The 21,054-nt window shown below is 39.2% G+C and overlaps 2 protein-coding genes and 1 non-coding gene across 3 annotated transcripts in view; all 3 read left to right on the forward strand.

Moving 5' to 3' along the window:
* The window catches only part of LOC102604836 (uncharacterized), a 5,746-nt gene extending 2,780 nt beyond the window's left edge, over positions 1-2,966 (forward strand). Inside the window, exons 2-6 of the mRNA XM_015308356.1 lie at positions 74-157; positions 269-475; positions 573-635; positions 1,371-1,988; positions 2,649-2,966. Coding sequence (XP_015163842.1) covers positions 74-157; positions 269-475; positions 573-635; positions 1,371-1,988; positions 2,649-2,939 — 1,263 coding nt within the window. The 3' untranslated portion in view covers positions 2,940-2,966. The remainder of the gene's footprint in view (positions 1-73; positions 158-268; positions 476-572; positions 636-1,370; positions 1,989-2,648) is intronic.
* Positions 2,967-4,412: 1,446 nt separating this feature from the next.
* Positions 4,413-5,769, forward strand: LOC107060418 (splicing factor 3B subunit 4-like). Its single transcript, XM_015308357.1, has 3 exons — positions 4,413-4,629; positions 5,310-5,410; positions 5,452-5,769. Exons 1-3 carry the CDS (start codon positions 4,413-4,415, stop codon positions 5,767-5,769), a joined length of 636 nt encoding a protein of 211 aa, XP_015163843.1.
* A 14,896-nt stretch (positions 5,770-20,665) lies between these two features.
* MIR7999 (microRNA MIR7999) lies at positions 20,666-20,715 on the forward strand. The gene has a single exon (NR_127165.1). It is a non-coding gene; the product is annotated as a microRNA MIR7999 (primary transcript).
* The last annotated feature ends 339 nt before the right edge of the window (positions 20,716-21,054 follow it).

Consider the following 21,054-nt stretch of genomic DNA (forward strand, 5'->3'; position numbering starts at 1 on the left):
GAATGGCCGCCGGCGACGATTCCTCGCGCCGACTTCATCTCCTTCTCCGTCGATCGGCGATCTCCGTGTTAAGTTCTTGCGAATTGTTTCTAATCAGGAACAGCTTAAACTCGCCTTCAATCAGCTAGATTTTCAGATCCGAACTGGCTTGCAGGAAGTACAAATTCTTCAAACTCCTAATTTTAATATTACGTTCCGTCTGTCAAAACCTAAAGCAAATGGAGAGTTGTGGATTTGACGTTTTAATTTGTGTTTTTGTTTTTTGAAGGCCGCAGACGTGTTTGAATCGTTAGCTAATCCGCTGATGAAGCTAGTAGGATTGAAGACTGTTGAAATGTCTGAGGAAGGAAAAATTAATACCGTTGTCTTCGATTATAATCATTTTTATTCCGATGTACTCTTCCGTCCAATTCGTATACTCTGTTATCTCCATTTGTTTAATCAATGTCTGAACTCTGAAGTTTTGTTTGAGCCTGTTGATAATTGTGAAGATAAACTCCTATGCATATTCGGTTTCTCAATTCTGTGTTTACTTTCCCAGAGAGAGTGAAAAAAAATGGTTTCGGTGACAGGACTGCAAGAAAAACGAGAATGGAGCTGAAAGGACGGTGAGAAAAGAGGCTAGTGAAATTGAGGTACTACGTAACGAGTTTGAGTTTCCGTATGCATTGATAATGGCAGATTTCCTTTTCGTTTTATATGACTCTAAGCTCAAGATGTTAGTTTAATTTATGCACTCCAATTACATTATTCATAGTGATTGAAAGCCCAGTCTGATAGAGAGACTATCTGAGTATAAAATTTGAATAGTTAAATGAACTTTATGTTTTGAAACTTGTGAAAATTGTAGTAGTTTCAAACAGTGTAATGTTCCAAAACAGAAAGTGTGTCGTATAGTCAGAATAGCAGGAGTCTGTGTATGATGTGTATTTCTATCAGTAATTGAACCGTGAGACTAATTGGAGCGGCAATGCTTTCCAGCAGCTAATCTTGACACCTATATGTGTATCAAGCAAGTGATTGGACACTGTTTTCATTTGAATGACAAAAGCATGAAATCCGGAAGTGATTGAACGATATATCTATGCTCCATACAAATCTGAAACTTTACATCTTACTCACTCTGCCTTTGTGTATCTCAAATTTTGTTATCATTTGGTGTACATGGAATGTTAATCGTTGTTTAGCATTGAGGTCTAAGCTTAGTTTATAGTGTGGTAATTGTCTGTATACACTTCAAGAAAGCTTTGTGAATAACACTGACTTAATGAAGTATTGGAATGGGATGACTCTTCAAAAGATTCCCATGAATTTCGACATGAAGTGCTTGATAGTAGATGTGAACTTGGTTTCTCAATTTGTAAATGCAGGAAGAAGGCTATATGAATAGAGCCAAAACAGTTGGCAGAGAGCTAATTCAGAAACAAGAGATGCAGCTAATGCAGTTGATCCATCTGCTAAGACAAGTTGAATCCCAAGTAAATACAAGCCAAACCAACATTCTTCAGACCCTTAGTGACCATCAAAATTCCATACATAATGTTTTCAAGAAAGCTGTTGCATATGTTTCTGCCTTTCACCAAAGAGGTGAAAATAATGGCACTTCTTTGATCACAATTCAACTTCTAAAACACATATTCCGTCTTGTTGTTACTACACTGAGCTCAGTAGAGTGTGGAGTGGACAACCTAGTAGATGAGCTAGCCACAAGAATGTGTAGTCCAATGGTCGACTATGTCAAGGGTCTTAAGCTAGAAGTCACATCAGGAAGATGTCATCGCTTACTGAGCATAGTGGAAGAGATGGGAGGAGCAATGAGAACAGGGAGGACAGAGTTGGAGGAAGCAAGGAAGAAGGCAAGAATAGCAGAACATAATAGACTTGAGGTGTTGTACAAGCTGAAGGAATCAGAAGAAATGGCAAGGAAATATCAAGGATTTCTTTCGAAAGCCAAGAATGGATCAAAGGAACAATTTGAGCAAGAGAAGGTATTACTCATACTTGATTAGTTTACTACAAATTCACTTAATGTCAGCCGTCTCTTTAGTCTGAAGAGAAAAACCTCTTCACTATGGGTGGTCAAGGATGCACTGTCTCTCAGAGTCTTGCTATTTAGTAAATTAAATTTACCTCCCATACTACATATACTGATAAATCTGGTGACTCTTCATTTGCTGTCACTATATGGATTTGAGCTATTTATGCCAAAACCTTTTGAACTCATTAAATTTCTTGTTATGATCTTCAGTTCTTTATTGAAGGAGTTCAAACTTGTTATTTTTCCAAAATTAACGAACTCAATGATTGTTTGGAAGAAGGAATACACGCTTCTGAGAATGTACATATGCTTAGAAATGGTGAATGAAACATCTTAATATGGATGGAATTTATATAGACAATAGTCATCCACTCACATATGCTTTTCTCAATCCCTGTGCATTAGCATTGTGTAGCATCTGTCCTTTCTATATTCTGTAGTATTATAACTTCCAATTTTGTTATTTGTATTTCAATTGTCGAAATGGAAATTGCTTGTAAACTGGCTTTGTTAGGAGCTGCATTTGGGAAATATCAGCTCTGCTCACTTGCTAAACCTTTTAGTGCTACTGACTGTGCTATTGTTTGCAAATTGTGGTTCTATCATTAAGCTTGTAGTGAAGGACCAGGATCATGCTAAAGAGGACAACCTACTGTGGGAGCTACTACAGAAGAAGAGAAAATTAGGCATGGGAAATGGAAGCAGTAAACCATGCGGCCGTGCATTGAGACAGTTGAAAGAGCTAGGTCCACAAACCCCGCACTTGGGTCCTTCCTCTTCACCTACACACAGTTCAAATGGGCAACATTTGCTACCCATGATACCCCTGGGTACTTCACCTTCAGTGACGTATCCACAACACAAACCTCAGAAAAAGATCAAATCCGGATTTCGTACATAAAATTTTAGCATGTGGCAAGCAGGTCACTTGCTGGTAGGAGGCTTGGACCAGTTTGCCTATGGCTTGGTTTTCGTAACTATACCTTGATTACCTTGTAACTTTTACTGCAAGGTGCTTCAGTGGTTTTGCCATTTTTGCGTTCTGTTATTCCACCATGTTGACAGTGTATAAAGTAAGCGTTAGAGTGCATTCACTGATTAAACTTTCTAAACCATGAAGATATCCTCTAGTGTGGACAGTGGTTACAAGCAAAAGAACTGTCTGCAAACCATTGAATAGCTGCTTATGTCTACTATCCTAAAGAAAGTAGTAGTAGTTGTATATGTTAAACAATAGTGGAAATGCAGATGCAGTAATGTCTATATAGGAACTAAATAACCCTGTTCACTATGAAAAACATTTCTAGATGAGTTCGGTCAGAGCTAAGCAAGTAGGGATATTAGAAATTTGAACAGGTGTAAGACTTGAAGTTTTCTAAAGCAGGTATTCAAGGAATATTAGCACATATTTATTCAGATTGTGTATCTCACTATGTAGTGATCTTCAACTATCAGACAACATGGATACAATTTTGTAACGTAAGTGATACTTCATAAGCGTGATCAATTTTCGTCATATATGGGCATTCTGTAACTATATAAGGAGATCAATAAATGCATAGAAGCAGCAACAAAACAGTACTCTTTATCTTTTCTGTGCTGTCAAGTGCAACAGTGATCCTGCACTTGTTACCAAATTAGCCAACTTAGGTGCTAATTTTGATTGTGCTAGCCTTCTCGAGATTGACAGTCTTAAGTCATGGGATTAGCCCAACCCAAATCATATTTGCTTACGCTTGCTAGGCTATTTCCCACATCAAGCACACTGCTGCTATCGGGGTTAATCTCACAACTTTTGGGTCAACAATACCTCATATCCAAGATGATAAATAGAAAGACATAACGAGAAAAAAGGTAATTCAAAAGGCACGATATATTGAAATTTCAAATTTTGATCTGATATACATACAATTACAGAATAATACATATGAAGAGTGAATAGAAAGAAGGCAAATAATGAGATTATAAGGTATTGAGATTAGTAAACAAAAAGGTTTAGGATCATATTAAAGTATTGGAATTGGAGGTTTATACCTTGGAGTTGGTGTGGAATGGAGATAAGTGGGTGAAATTCTGTCCTGTTTGGTATAGTTTTGGTGAGGTTAATGTCATTGGTGCTCTTCATTGGATAGATCGCGAAGAAAATGATAGAATTTACTGCTTCAATATTGAAGCAGAAAAGATCAAGTCCCTGTCAGCTCCACTGGGTCTGGAAACTCTATCCTCGCATTTGAGGCTAGCAGAGTTGGGGAATTGTCTTTGTTTGATTGATCTTATCGACAAACAACACCTTAATATCTGGTGGATGAAAGAGTATGGGATTGCTGAATCTTGAACTAAAGATAACATTTTGGTGGATTCTATTCCCTCTGATATGGATAACTATAATTTTGAACTGATAATATTTTGGAAAGATGGAGAAATCTTGATGAAGTCGCACAAAACTAGCTTCTTACAACAAGGGTTGCGTATCGGTCGGTTCGGTTTTGAAGTTTATCGATTCGACTTATCGGTTTGTAGACATGCTAAATTGTTAAGAACCATTAAGATATTGGCTTACTGGTTACCGGTTACCGGTTACCGATTTATCGGTTATTGATCGTTATCGGTTTAACCGCTATGATTTGATACAAAAAATAAATGATTGAAAATCACTTAGAAGCATGGTAACAAACCAAATAAACCATGCACATATGTTGATAGCTTGTATCTTGCTCAAAAACAACACTAACACATTGTAAAATAATCAAAAGTTTGAGACAGTCAGAAAAAAAAAAGAAGTAAATCCTAAGTCTAGAATTTTATTTACCGAATGGTATAAATATCATTTAGTAATAAACAATTGGGCTATCAGTTAACCCATTAAGAAAAAACCTCGTTAAGAATCGATAACCCGATAATAAAAAAAATCAAAACCATTAAACCAATAACCCATTACCGATGAACCAATAAATTTTTTTAGGTTCGGGTTATCGGTTTCAATTTGATTTTGAACCACCCTACTTACAACCCAAAATGGAAGAAGCTCAGGGTGGTTAATGTTTACCATGATGTTACTGCAACGACTAGATACATTTCAAGCTTTTACTCGCTCAAGACTATCATGGGGGACAACTTTCAAGTCACAAATGTTTATTCGGAGACTTATATAACTTAGTATTTATTTAGTCTTGCTTCCTCAAGGATATTATGTTTAGCTTATGTGTTTCTGATTTAGTTTAGTTTAAAACCTGGCAACTTTTACTATTTTGTGGGTACTTTTGAATTCCAGCAAACCTTCTGAGCCAACACTGGGTGGAGCGCAACCAAGACGCCACCGTCTATGTCGGCAATCTCGACCCTCAAATTGCTGAAGAGTTGTTATGGGAGCCTGTTTGTCAAACAAGTTTAGTAGTCAATGTTTATGTCCCAAGGACAGAGTTACTAATGCTCATCAGGGATACAGTTTTGTGGAATTCCAAAGTGAAGAAGGTGTTGACTATGCAATAAAGGTACTGAATATGATAGAACTTTATGGGGAACCAACAGTTCCCAGTGTTCTAGAAGCCAATGGTGCGGTTGGTGCTCCTATTCCCCCACTGCCTTTTGCAAATGGTCCTATGCCTCCAATTCCTGTTCCAGCAATTCAGCCACCACCTATGCACCCTAATGTCTACCCACCAATGCAGATGCCTTCACCACAAGCTTGCCAGGGACAACCTATGCAACCAGCTGCAGGTGGCATTCTGTAGCAGCAAATGCGCAGAGGAATGCCACATCCGCAGCCCTCACAGTTAGCTCCACCCCTAAATAGGCCCCCTCCACCACCAGCTGTAATGGGTGGTAATGTTTAGCGTCTGCCACCACCTCATCAGCACTTAAATGGTGGTCACCATGCTATGCCCCATATGTCGATGCAACCACCCTCTCCGCTTTCTACACCAGGTTGAAAATTGGAGACACCTAATTTTGTAGTATCTTGAATGTCTATCCATTCTGGGGTATAACATTTGATGAATAATGAATTGCTCAAAATACTTTTGATGATGACAACATGAACCAGGTTCACATAACACATACCAGACTTAAAATGAAGAGGCGGGAAGAGTTCATTTATGCAGAGATAAAATAGGAAAAACGTGTCCAAAGCAGTAAGCCAAGTTAATGTCATGCCCCGAAGCTACCCCCAGGACACGGACACGGGACCTAGGATCACGAGTGACCCCAAGCTAACCCTGTTGGCATATCATAAGCATACTAAATAAACTGAAGTAAGAAAATACTGTGCGGAAGCTAAATCATAAGATAAACTTAAATGAAATGATGGGGATACCCATAATTATATAAATATATAAAAACTGAGAGTTTAACAACAACTGAAAGGTCAAACTCAAATGTTACAGCTGAAACTAACTATGTCTGAAATAAGCCTCTAACTGACTAGAAGTGTTGGGACATGCCCCAGCTAAATCTAGCAAAGACCGAAACTAAAGACTAAAAGCAAAAGAAACATGTTTGTCGTCCTCGGAGAATGAGGACTCATCACTGATACTGCTAATCTGAAGATCGGGAACCGATCTATGCGTGATCTGGAAGCTGAGGACTTGAACCTACATCACGAGAAGTTGTAGCGCAGAGTATGCGTCAGTACTTGAAAGGTACTGAGCATGCATGATAGAATAAAGCTGAATAAAAACATAAATAACTGAACTAAACATATAACTGAGAAATGACATGAGATAAGCATGATACTATACTGAAAATACTGAACAGGAGCTAACTGAATGTAATGACCAAGTTTATAACATGCTGAGACTGAAATCTGACTGTAACTGATAACATGGTCAATCAATGGAATCTGACTGTGGGAGCTACTAATAACTGACATAAAAACACATGAGCTAAATGTGGAGTCCAATGTATACTCCCCATCGAGAGGACCCCATATACCCTGCCAGAGGTATAGAGGCATGACTAGCGTGATCACTAAACTGATGCCCACAAATGGGACTTATAACCTATGTGGGCACGTAGTTCTGGGACTTGAAGGTGACTGACCCTAGTCCAACTCAGTATTAAGCCTACTCCCAACTGAATATGTGAAATTTATAACATCCTGAAGTAAATGGGATAGCTCAATAATCTGACATGTAAACTCTGAAAATGCAACAATTATAACTAATAATGAGACAGTCGTAAACTGAAGCATGTATATCTGAAATAACTAACCTAGCATATGTAATTCATGAACTAAAAGAACTACATAGCTAGGGTTCTGAATATCATACAAAAAACTAAGTAACAATATGATAATCTTATTTGGATCATTCTAACAGCTAAAACCCAACAATTTTCTAACATTCAAAAAACCCTAGGTCTAGATAATATTAAAGGAATCAAGATTCTGATTGAAATCTAGGGGCCCAATGGGTGAAAGAAACCCACTAGTAAAATCCCACATACCTGGTGACGAATTCCACGGAGAAATCTTCGATTTCGGGGCTGGAACTAATGAAATCTCGCTGCATTCTTGAACTAGGGCTGCTCATCTTTCTCCTCTTTTTTGCTCTAAGTTTCGTTTGATTTTGGTGAATAATTGATTTGGTTAGGTTCTAATTAGTTTACTAGGCTAAAACTGATCAAAACCACATAGTTTAGGGGTTAAACGACATAGTTTAGGGGTCCAACACATGAGGAAAAGACCAAACGACCCCTGACTTAAAAGCTGTCGGGGTCACCGACGGACCAGACCGACGGTCCGTGAATGGACCGACGGTCCGTCCTGGTGACCGTCGACGGGGTTCTGGGACTGACATCTGAGGGGTGTGATCCACGGACTACGACCACGGCCTGTGGTCTGACCTACGATCCGTGGTCTGACCTATGGTCCGTGGGTCTGGTCGTGGGTCAACCCTTAGATAGTTTTCTGGACCTTTTATGGGAGGGTGTTGTAGGTGGTGAATCACAGACCACCAGTACAGACCGTGGGTCACCCTACGGTCTGTGGGTGGCAACCGTGGGTTGCACCTGCAAATTTTGGAAAATCTGTTGGTTTAGTCTGTTTAGGATACGGGGTGTTACATTGTCTCCCCCTTGGGAACATTTGTCCTCGAATGAAGTCTAAACTAGTTGGATAGGGAGGGAAAGAGCTGCAAACCTTACCACTAATTACTAGAATCTGATTTCTGATTGAACTAAGTTCCAATAACATGCAAATATGCTGAAAATGCAAGTAGAAATTGAAGGAAGATGATACTAAGACTGAAGCTACGCATGAGTAACTAAAATACTGGAGAGGAACTATTACTTCAAGCTTCTGCTTCCCAAGTAGCTCCCTCTACAGACTGACTCTTCCAGAAAACCTTTATTGAAGCGACTTCTTTGTTTCTCAACCTTCAAACCTGATGATTAAGAATCTCAACTAGCACATCCTCATAAGTGAGACTATCCTTCACAGCCACACACTCTAAAGGTACTATAGATGCTGGATCACCCACACACTTCTTCAACAATGAAATGTGAAAGACCAGATGCACTACTGCTAGTTCTGCTGGTAACTCTAACTCATAAGCCACTTTTCCAACTCTTTTCAAGATCTTGTAAAGGCCTGCATATCTAGGACTGAGCTTCCCTTTTCCCCCAAATCTCATCAACCCCTTCATAGGTGACACTTTCAGGAAAATCCAATCATCAATTTGGAACTCCAAGTCCCTTCTCCTTACATATGCATAGGACTTCTGGCGACTCTGGGTTGTTAAGTATATCTCTAATGAGCCAAACTTTTCCATGGCATCATGAATCCAATCTGGCCCTATCAAGGCTGCTTCACCTACTTTAAACCAACCAACTGGAGATCTGCATCTACGCCCGTACAATGCCTCATAAGGTGCCATCTGAATACTGGAATGTTAGCTATTATTGTAGGTGAACTCTATAAGAGGAAGGTGATCATCCCAACTACCCTTGAAATCGATCACGCAAGCTCTCAACATGCCCTCTAAGGTCTGAATGGTACGCTCTACCTGACCATCCATCTGTGGATGAAATGCGGTGCTAAGATTAACCTGAGTACCAAGACCTTTCTGAAATGAATTCCAGAAATGAGAGGTAAACTGAGGACCTCTATCTGAAATGATAGACAAAGGAACCCCATGCAACCTGACTATCTCATTAATGTAATGGTTGGCGTAGTCCTCCGCCAAATCTGTAGTCTTAACCGCTGGAGTCACGTTGTATGCGAGTATGAGGTAAACTTGTAATGAAGTCCATGCTGATCACTTCCCACTTCCAACTAGGAATGTTTATATCTTGAGTCATACATCCTGGTTTCTAATGTTTTACCTTCACTTGCTGGCAATTAGGGCACTTAGCCACAAAATCTGCTATATCCCTTTCCATACCATTCCACCAAAATACTTCCCGCAGATCGCGATACATCTTAGTGGCGTCTGGATGAATAGAATACTTGGAGTTATGGGCTTCTGCAAGAATTTGTTGTCTCAACTCACCCACCTTAGGAATAAATAATCGACCATGATAGCGAAGCACACCATCTCCCCCTTGGGAGAAAACCTCAACTCTCTGCTGATGAACTGCACCCTTTAGTTGAAGCAATATCGGATCACTGTCTTGTATTCCCTTAACCTCCACTACCAATGAAAATTATGACCTATTTTAAACTGTTACACCACCATCTAATATGCTCATAAGGCGAACTCCCAAACAAGCAAGCTTGTGAACATCTTTGCTAGTTCTTTTCTCTCTTCCTCAACATGTGCTACACTACCCATAGATAGTCTGTTAAGGGCATCTACTACTACATGCCTTACTAGGATGGTAATGCACATTCATATCATAATCCTTGAGGAACTCATGCCATCTCATTTGGCGAAAATTCAACTCTTTTTGGGTGAACACATACTGAAGGCTCTTATGGTCTGTGAACACATCTACATGAACACCATACAAGTAATGTCTCCAAATCTTAAGTGCAAACACCACTGCTACAAGCTCGAGGTCATGAGTCAGATAATGCTTCTCATGCACCTTAAGATTTCTAGAAGCATAAGCTATAACCTTACCTCGCTGCATTAATACACAACCTAGGCCGACTGTGGATGCATCACAATAGATCACATAACCGTCTGAACCCTCTGGTAGAGTCAAAACATGAGATGTAGTCAACCTAGGTTTCAGTTATTCGAAGCTTTTCTCACAATTATCTGACCACTGAAACTTAACCTTTTTCTAAGTTAACTTAGCTAATGGAGAAACTATAGATGAAAATCCTTCCACGAACCTTCTGTAGTAACCAGCCAAACCCAAGAAACTTCTGATATATGAAGAAGAGGTAGGTCTGGGCCATTGTTACCTGTTTCTATTTTCTGAGAATCCACTCGGATCCCTTCGCTAGACACAATATGCCCAATAAATGCAACATACTGCAACCAAAACTCACACTCACTGAACTTAGCGAATAATTGGCGATCTTTGAGAGTTTGCAGGACAACCCTCAAATGAGTTGTATGTTCTTCCTCATTCTTGGAGTAAATGAGGATATCATCAATATAGACGATAATGAACAAGTCCAAATACTGCTTGAACACTCTGTTCATCAAATCCATGAAAGCTGCAAGAGCATTGGTTAGTCCAAATGACATAATTACAAATTCATAATGACCATACCGAGTTCTGAAGGCTGTTTTTGGAATGTCACTATCTCTGACTCTAAGCTGATGATAATCGGATCTGAGGTCTATCTTTGAGAAATGACTAGCACCCTGAAGTTGGTCAAACAAGTCATCAATCCTGGGGATGGGATACTTATTCTTGATTGTGACTTTGTTCAACTGCCTATAGTCAATGCACATCCTGAGAGAATCATCTTTCTTCTTCACGAACAACACTAGTGCACCCCATGGGGAAATACTAGGTTTGATGAAACCCTTATCTAGAAGGCCTTTCAACTGCTCTTTCGATCCCTTAAGCTCAGCTGGAGCCAATATGTAAGGAGGAATAGAAATAGGCTGGGTATCTGGAGGAGATCAATTCCAAAGTCGATTTCCCTTTCAGGAGGGATCCCTTAAGCTCAGCTGGAGCCAATATGTAAGGAGGAATAGAAATAGGCTGGGTATCTGGAGGAGATCAATTCCAAAGTCGATTTCCCTTTCAGGAGGAACTCTGGGAAGATCTTCTGGAAACTCATTAACTACGGGAACTGACTTAAGAGTTGGGGTTTCATAGCTTGAATCCTTAACCCAAACTAGATGATATAGATAACCCTTAGAGATCATTTTTCTGGCCTTAAGGTAAGAAATGAATCGACCCATAGGCGCTAAGCTACTACCCTTCCATTCTAAGATTGGTTTGTTTGGAAACTGAAAATGAACAATCCTAGTTCTACAATCGAGTGAGGCATAACATGAATGTAACCAATCCATGCCTAGAATGACATCGAAGTCTACCATTTCTAACTCTACAAGATCTGCTGAGGTGACTTTCTGAGAGACTGTGATAGAGCAATTTCTGTATACCCGTCTAGATATAACTGGGTCACCGACTGGAGTAGAGACTGAGAAGGGTTCTGAGAGAGTTTCTGGACTAACATTGAAGTTGACTGCTATATAGGAAGTTACAAAGGAAAGAGTAGCCCCTGGATTTAACAAAGCATAAACATCTAAGTTATAACTTTGTAACGTAGCAGTGACTACATCAGGAGAATCTTGATCCTGGCGAGCTTGAAGAGCATAACCTGTTTTGGTGTTGTTCGTTACCTGTACCAGATGAGTTTCCCTGCTGAGTCGGGCGACTTACTGGTTCTGCTGAAGTTGTAGACTGAGCCTTAACATTGTTGCCTCCCTTATTCTTTTTAGCAGAAGGATAATCTCTCAACTTGTGACCAGATTGACCACACCTAAAGCATCCTTCCTTTCCTACAAGACACTCGCCCGAATGGTTCTTACCACACTTTGGACAAGTTGGGTGGGTTCTGGTGCCTGAAATACTCCCCTAATACTTAGAGCCTGATGCCCTACCTTTCTGATCCTGTTGAAACTTGGAAGATGGAACACTAGCTAATGAAGGTGTTAGGGATGAAGACTTTGGCTGAAATTGCGAACGATTTCCACCACCCGATTTATGTTGAGAATACTTATAGTTTCCTGTTCTAGCCTTCTTATTATCCTTAGCCTGTTCCCTAAGCTTATCTCCCTCAACCTGTTGATCATGAGTCATGAGCCTAGAGATGTTAATATTTTCCAGCAACATAGCATTCCTACATTTTGTTTTCACTAAGTCGGATACCGCATATAGAAACTTGTTCATTTGAGCCCTGGAGTTGGCAACCATGTGAGGAGCATACCTGGAGAGTTGGGTGAACTTGAGTCCGTACTCTTGGACTGTCACGTTACCTTTGCCTCAAATTTATGAATTCCTGAGCTCTTGCCTCTCTCAACTCTCTTGAGAAGAATCCGTCTAGAAAAACATCACTAAAACACTCCCAAGTAATAGGAACTGCATCCGTACCCCTATTTTCCTTCCACTGAGTGAACCAAATGTGAGCCCCATCCTTAAGCTGGTAAGATACCAACTCAACCATATCTTTCTCAGTTACCTGCATCACTCCAAAGATCTTCTTGACCTCATTTATGAAGTTTTGGGGATCCTTACCAATCTGCGACCCTAAAAATTCAGGTGGATTCATCCTAACAAAATCATAAACCCTGGCTGCCACTAATCTACTACTAGCATTTGCAGGAACTGGAACCTGCTGGTTGTTCTGATTGGTCACACTCTGAGCCAAAAACTGAATGGCGTTTAGAAACTCTGCATTCGAAACTTTCTAATTTGGGATTGGAGGAGCTGCGTTAGCATTGCGGGCATTCACATTCCTTCCGTAAGCTCTATGGGGAGGCTTGATTTGAAAGCGCATAACGTCGAGTTAGAAACAAGGAATTAGATCATACCTTACGCACGATAAGAATATCAAGAACGTGAAGTTTTTCCTAAAAACACTTCGTAGCCTCCCTCTCATTATATGTGGTGCACTTTATACTCATGAAACGAACTCTACTTAGCACAACTTTTCAAAAATCCTAGGACTCTTAAACTTAGTGCTATGATACCAAGTTTGTCACACCCAGAATTTACCCCAAGGACGCGGACACGGGACCTAGGATTATGAGTGACCCCAAACTAACCCCACTGGCATATCATAATCATACTAAATAAGCTGAAGTAAGGAAATATTGTGCGGAAGCTAAATCATAAGATAAACTGAAATGAAATGATGGGGAATACCCATAACTATCTGAATATATAAAAAATGAGATTTTAACTACAACTGAAAGGTCAAACTCAAATGCTAAAGCTGAAACTAACTATGTCTGAAATAAGCCTCTAACTGACTAGAAGTGCTGGGACATGCCCCAGCTAAATCTAGCAAAGACCGAAACTAAAGACTAAAAGCAAAAGAAACATGTTTGTCGTCCTCGGAGAATGAGGACTCATCACTGATACTGCTAAGCTGAAGATCGGGAACCGATCTATGCGTGATCTGGAAGCTGGGGACTTGAACCTACATCACGAGAAGTTGTAGCGCAGAGTATGCGTCAGTACTTGAAAGGTCCTGAGCATGTAGGATAGAATAAAGCTGAACAATATACATAACTGAACAAAGCATATAACTGAGCAATGACATGAGATAAGCATGATACTATACTGAAAATACTGAACATGAACTAACTGAATGCAATGACCAAGTTTATAACATGCTGAGACTGAAATCTGACTGTAACTGATTACATGGTCAATGCAATGGGATCTGACTGTGGGAGCTACTAATAACCGACATAAAACCACATTAGCTAAATGTGGAGTCCGATGTATATGCCCCATCGAGAGGACCTAATATATCCTGCCAGAGGTATAGAGGCATGATTGGCGTGATCCCTAAACTGATGCCCACGAAGGGGACTTATAACCTATGGGGGCACGTAGTTCTGGGACTTGAGGGTGATTGACCCTAGTCTTACTCGGTATTAATCCTACTCCCAACTGAATATGTGAAATTTATAACATACTAAAGTAAACTAGATAGCTCAATAATCTAACATGCAAACTCTGAGAATGCAACAATTATAATTGATAATGTGACATTTGTAAACTGAAGCATGTATATCTGAAATAATTGACCTAGCATGTGTAATTCATGAACTAAAAGAACTACATAGCTAGGGTTCTGAATATCATACAAGAAACTAAGCAACATTATGATAATCTGATTTGGATCATTCTAAAAGCTAAAACCCAACAATTTCTAACATTCAAGAAACCCTAGGTATAGAAATTTGAAGGGAATTAAGATTCTGATTGAAATCTAGGGACCTAATGGGTGAAAGGAACCCACTAATGAAATCCCACATACCTGGTGACGAATTTCACGGAGAAATATTTTGATTTCGGATCTTGATCCGATGAAAACTCGTTGGTGAATAAGTGATTAAGTTAGGTTCTAATTAGTTTACTAGGCTAAAACTAATTAGAACCACGTAGTTTAGGGGTTAAATGACGTAGTTTAGGGGGTCCAACGCATTAGGAAGGGACCAAACGACCCATGACTTAAAAGCTGTCAGGGTCACCGACGGACTAGACCGATGGTCCATCCTGGTGACCGTCGACGGGGTTCTGGGACTGACATCTAAGGGGTTTGATCCACGGACCAGGAGCACGACCTGTGGTCTGACCTAGGGTCCGTGGGTTCGGCCATGGGTCGACCCTTGGACAATTTTCTGGACCTTTTCTGGGAGGGGGTTGCAGGTGGTGAACCACGGACCCCAGGATGGACCGTGGGTTGCACCTGTAACTTTTGGAAAATCTGTTGGTTTGGTCTGTTTAGGTTACAATCAAAAGAGGAAAAAAATAAAGGCAAAAGACTTTTATGCCGAAAAGGAAGAATGCAATCAAGTTCTAGAAGGAAAATGATTAGTTTTTCAGAAAAATTATTTCTTTCCTTGTAGAAGTCAATCAAGGAAACAATCAACCTCTATAAAAGGACAAAGATAAAGAGAGAAATAGTTGTCTTTGCAAAATCACAAATTGAGAGAGATTATTCCAAGGGAAGGTTGAATCATCAAGGAGATCAAGAAAATGAATGAAAGAAGTACTAGAGTTATGAATTCTTTCTAAAGTATAGTGTTACATTGATTTGTTTGAATAAATGTTGTAGAAACTTGAGTTAAAGGAGAGTTTGAGAGAAATGTAACAAGAAGCGAGTTTGACTTCTTGGAGAGTTGAGTTAAAAGAGAGTTTTAGAGAATTGTAACAAGATGCGAGTTTGACTTCTTGGAGATATGAGCTAAGAAAGGGTTTGAGAGAATTGTAACAAGAAGCAAGTTTGACCTCTTGGAGAGAAGTGTCTTCAATTATAGTTAATCGATAGAGGGTAAAGATACTAGATTTAGTTCATTGATTATTGAGATGTAATCTTGAATTGTGTTTGAAGGTAATAAAACTGTGGTGTTCCTCTTCCCTTCCTTGAGGGAGGAAGGTTTCCACGATAAATCTGTGTTTTATTGTGGTGCGAATGCTTATTTCACCAAACTCACAAGAACTTGGTTCTTGAATAGAGGGCACAATTTCTTCTATTGGTATCAGAGCAAGTCTTTTCGACTAAAAGCTCACATCTTGAAAATGATCAATGGCTGCACTACCTACACCACAAGAAGGAGCTTCCCAAACTCGACCACCACTGTTCAATGGAAAGTATTATGGATGGTGGAAGAACCAAATGATGGATCAGTTAAGGAGAAAATCCAGACCTATGGGGAGTTATCTTGGATGGTCAAACCATACCCATAAAGAAGGAAATTGATGGAATCACTCATGTACCAAATGAAAGGAAGGAATGGATGATGCGGATAAACTGACAATTCTAAACAATGCTAAGGCTAATAAGATTTTGATATCCGATATAGGTCTAAATGAATACAATCGAATCTCATCATGTCAGGACGCGAAATCAATATGGGAAACACTACAAAGCGCTCATGAACGGACAACTCAGGTAAAGAACACTAAGATTGGCAATTTGACAGACAGTATGAGCTGTTTCAAATGGCAGAAGGCAAAAGAATTCAAGATATGCATACCAGGTTCACTGCAATCATCAATGAAATCTACTCATTAGGAGAAATGTTTCCTAATGGAAAAGCCGGCAGAGAACTTCTAAGTGTTCTTCCAGAATCTTGGGAGAGCATAGTAGAAGCTATTACTGAAGCACATGAGTTAGATAAGTTGGTTATGGATGAAATCATTGGAAATCTTATGGCTGATGAACTTAAGAAAAACCAAGAAAAGGAAATTGGAAGAAAGAGAAAAGAGAAGAACCTGGTTCTCAAAGCTATAACACTAGAAGATTTCGAGGATGAGAACATCACACTAATGACCAAGAGATTCTCCAGAATGCTAAAAAGAGGAAAGGTATTCAGAGGAAGAACTTTCAAAAACCAATTGAGAAGGATCCAAAGAAACATGTCTGTCACAAATGTGGAAGTCTAGATAACTTTATCAAATTTTGTCCATTATGGGCCTTGGAGCATAAAAGAAACAATCTAGAGAAAGCAAAGGAAATCAAGAATGATAAGTATATTCCTACAAATAGGAGGCTGACCAATAAAGAAGCTGATCTCACAGTAAAAAGAGCTTTTGCAGCTATGGGAAATCAATTTGAGGAAGAGTCTGAAGATGGTGGATTCGAATAATCAGTCATTACTGGAAATTGAAGAGACAGACAAGTATGATTTTCTCACACTAGTCAGTCTAACAGAAGAAGAGAAAGAAATACATTTCAATCTCGAGATACAATTTTAGCACTGATGTCTGGAACAAATTCTGAGAAAGTTGAAGAAGATGACAAACAGTTCAAGGTATAATTTAGTCTCAGCATCTGGTTCCCTCGGTTATTCTTGCATTTCAGCATATTTGCATATTCTTAGTACTCAGTTCAGTTAGATATCAATTTCTAGTACTTACTGGTAGGGATTGCAATTTCTTCCCTTAATACTCAGCTTATTTTGACTTCATTCAAGGTTGAATGTTCCCTAGGAGGAGATAATGTAACACCTCGGACCTCAAAATAAAGAAAATCCTAGTTTTCAAAAAAACGGGTGCCAGTACCGACGGAACCACCCATGGACCATAGGTAGAACCACAGACCGTAAGTGGGGTTTCGTCATTAAGGCCCAAATGTTGATAGTCTCTGATCCCACCTATGGTCGGGCAGTACGGTCCGTGGTTGGACCTATGGACCTTAGGTCTGACGTAGGTGAGGGTCAACAACCAATTGGAGGGAATTGGCTATTAGGTCAACTTCAAACGGTCATATCTTTTAGCATAAAATGAATTAGGTGGCCTATGACTAATCAAATTAAAGATAATTGAATCATATTTCCAACGCCACCGAGTTTGCTAAAATCCCAGCTCCGAGGAAAAAGTTATGATCATTTTAGTGCAGACCACGAACCATGACCACAATCGACGGTTGGTAGGTCAAACGACGGCCCGTCAGTCCTGTAGTAAGTGGCATTCATCAGATTCAAGTCAGGGTTATTTTGGTTCTTTCCCCTATGCGTTGAGCACTTAAACTACGTCATTTGATGCCTAAACTACGTCGTTTTACTCAGCCTAAGCCTAACAAATTAATCAGACATACCCAGAACCCACATTGTCCAAAAATTATCCAAACTTGGAGGAAAAAGAAGAGGAAAAGTCTACCAAACCTCCTAAGAACAAGAAGCAGTTTTCTTCAAAGTTCTGCCCTGAAATCTAAATGATTTGTCCGTAGATTTTGTCACCAGGTATTTGGGATTTCACTAGTGGGTTCTTTTCACTCACTAGGTCCCTAGAATTCAATTAGTTCCTTGATTCTACATAGTTTGTTTAGACCTAGGGTTTGTAAAATCTTGGGAATTTGTTGTGATTTCAGTTGCTATAGAATCCATGGTCTAAGTAACATGTTTTCTTGGAAAGTTTGCATAATTCCTTGTATAAAACTCAGAACCCTGGTTTGTATTAATTCTCTTATCACGAATTATACTTACTAGGTCAGTTAAACAGATAATTATGCTCCAGATTTCGAATGTAACATTATTAGTATATAAACGTTGCATTCTTAGATTGCATGTCAATATTTTGAGCTATTAAGTATTTCAGTTACATTTGTGTCATATTACATATTTAGTTGGGAGTATACTTAGCACCGAGTTGGACTAGGGTTCAGTGTACCCTCATAGTCCCAGAACTACGTTGCCCCGTAGGAGTATAAGTCCCCTCTGTTGGGCATCAGATTTAGTGGTCACACCAGTCATGCTTTATACCTTTGGCAAGGTATATTGGGTCCTCTCGATGGGGCGTATACATCAGACTCCATGTTTATCTCACGTGGTTTATGTCGGTTAATAGTAGCTCCCACAGTCAGACTATTAGTGCATTTGACTAGGTTTTCAGTATATACTTCAGCATTAAGTTTAGCATGTTATTTTCATGATTAGTACTTGGTCATTGCATTCAACTTAGCTTTTCAGTTATGATTCAATATTTGCATTCTTGCTCAGTTTCTGTCGTTGCTCAGTTATGCATTGTTTAACTTATATATATTTGTTCAACTTAGTATCTATAACTTGCATGCTCAGTACATTCCAAGTACTGACGCATACTTTGCGCTACATCATTTTATGATGTAGGTTTAGGTACTCAACATCCACATAGCGCTTAGACCGATTCTCGGTCCGTATTTCAGCAGCTTCAGTGGTGAGTCCTCATATTTCGAGGACAATAGACATGCTTTTCATTTTAGTCTTTTTATTTAGTTTTCAATTTTGTGAGAGTTAGCTGGGGGTATGTCCCAACAACTCAACTCAGTTAAAGGCTCTTCAGACATAGTAGTAGAATCAACTTGAATTGTTAAGTTTAATCTATCAGTTGTTATTAAACTCTTAGTATGTTTTATACATTTAGACTAGTTGGGTATTCCCCACTTTTAGTTATCCATTGTTTTAGTTTCCGCATAGTATATATCTTATTCAGTTATTCTCAATATGCTTGATATATGCCAGACATAGGGTTTTCCTGAGGTCACTCGTGATCCTATGTCCCGTGTTACGACAAGGGGGTAGCCTCGCGGCGTGAGAACTCTTTACTATATCTGGAGATTCTCTAACCAAAAACCATCACCATAAGCTTCGTGATGATACAATGTCTCGCCCACGTTGTCGGAACTTTCCTATACCTTGACACGGTATAGAACAAACTCAACTCATGTATCCATCTAATAGGCCTTCTCAGAGGAAGTGAGGAGTCGCCCGAAAGTCGGTACGATCCTATCCTACACTGGGTACGTGGTTTATAGGGTAATGAGTTATCTAAACTCACACCCACATTCGTGTTCAATAATACTCTCTGGTTGAGATAAATTCTCAAAAGAACCTCTTTAAGAGGTAATTCCTATGTACTCAAACTTTCTGAAAACTCTTTAATCCTTTTAAAATAATACTCTTTCTTTATGAAAAAATGATACTTTTGGGAATTATATAGTTCCCTTAAACTCTTCTCAAAATTAGAAGCTTATACTTTCACTTGCTCTTGAACTCACGCTAACTTCTCAAAATCAATTTAAGAAAATTTGCTCGTGTTAAAGATTCTCAAGTGAAACTCAGAAATCAGGGTTCATGTGGGATTATCAACATGAATAATAACTCAAAGATCTCAAAGCATAATATAGTGCAACTCATAATCAAGAATTTAGAATTCATAAATAATAACTCAACTCATATAATAAATTCTCGAAACTAAGGTCATAACCCTATATTTAACTCTTACTGACTGAATTAAGATGTAGGGCGGGAGGACGAACTCAGTCCATCATTATGAATAGTCTTATATACCTAGAAGAACAAAGTTCTTAGCGAAAATCAGAAATTGTCTTGAAAACAATAGTTGTCTCCTCTTGGATCCTTTCTCTATGACTTGGGAGTGTTAATTAACATAAAAAAATGGGAAAAAGGTCTGAAATATATCCAAACTTTGACCGAAATTGCTGTGACAATCCCAAACTTTGGGCAAGACCTTTTACCCCCCTACACTATTTAATAGTGTATTTTAAAGGTATATGCGTACCCACATGGACATCATAAATATTGCATCATTATAAATAGTAACTTGTCCACGTGGGCACATATATACCTTTAAAATACACTATTAAATAGTGCATGGGGGGTAATAGGTCCTGCCCAAAGTTTGGAATTGTTACAACAATTTCTGTCAAAGTTCGGATATATTTCGAACCTTTTTCCTTAGAAAGATTTATCGACAGTTTTAAAACCCTTAATTAGGTATAAAAACATCGGGATTTAGGTTTTAAAGGGGTGGGAAAATACAAAAATGCCCATACTTAAAACAACTGGAGTGATCTACGATTCCGATCTACGGCCCGTAGGACTTTCTATGGCCCATTCTTGTCAATCGTAGAACCAACTTCAAATGCCTAAAAATTAAATCTTTCCAGACAAAACCTTTCCACGAATCATCAACCAGCCTACGATGTGTAGACCCCTTTTGTAAAACCCAAGTTCGAATTCAAAAAATTTACTTAGTCTGGGTCACTTCTACGGGTCCTTCCTACGACCCGTAGAACTGCCCACGACATGTAGATCCTTCTCGTAGGTCCAAAGTTTTATTAAATTTTTTTTGTAGGTCTGGGGCCCTTCTATGGGCGTTTCCTACGGTCTGTAGAAGTTTCCACGACTCGTCCTATTAATATGTAGGACACATTAACGAGACTCAAATTTTCTATGACCCAACTTGGTTCCTAGGACTCCCTTAGCTTCCCTTAAGTTGAAGGTAATAAAATTGTGGTGTGGTTTTTCCCTTTCTTGAAGGAGGAAGGTTTCCACGATAAATATGTGTTTATTGTGGTGTGATTGCTTATTTCACCAAACTCACAAGAACCTGGTTCTTGAATAGATGGCACAATTTCTTCTATT

The sequence above is a fragment of the Solanum tuberosum genome, unplaced genomic scaffold (genome assembly GCF_000226075.1).
Source record: "Solanum tuberosum cultivar DM 1-3 516 R44 unplaced genomic scaffold, SolTub_3.0 scf00078, whole genome shotgun sequence".
Lineage (NCBI taxonomy): Eukaryota > Viridiplantae > Streptophyta > Magnoliopsida > Solanales > Solanaceae > Solanum > Solanum tuberosum.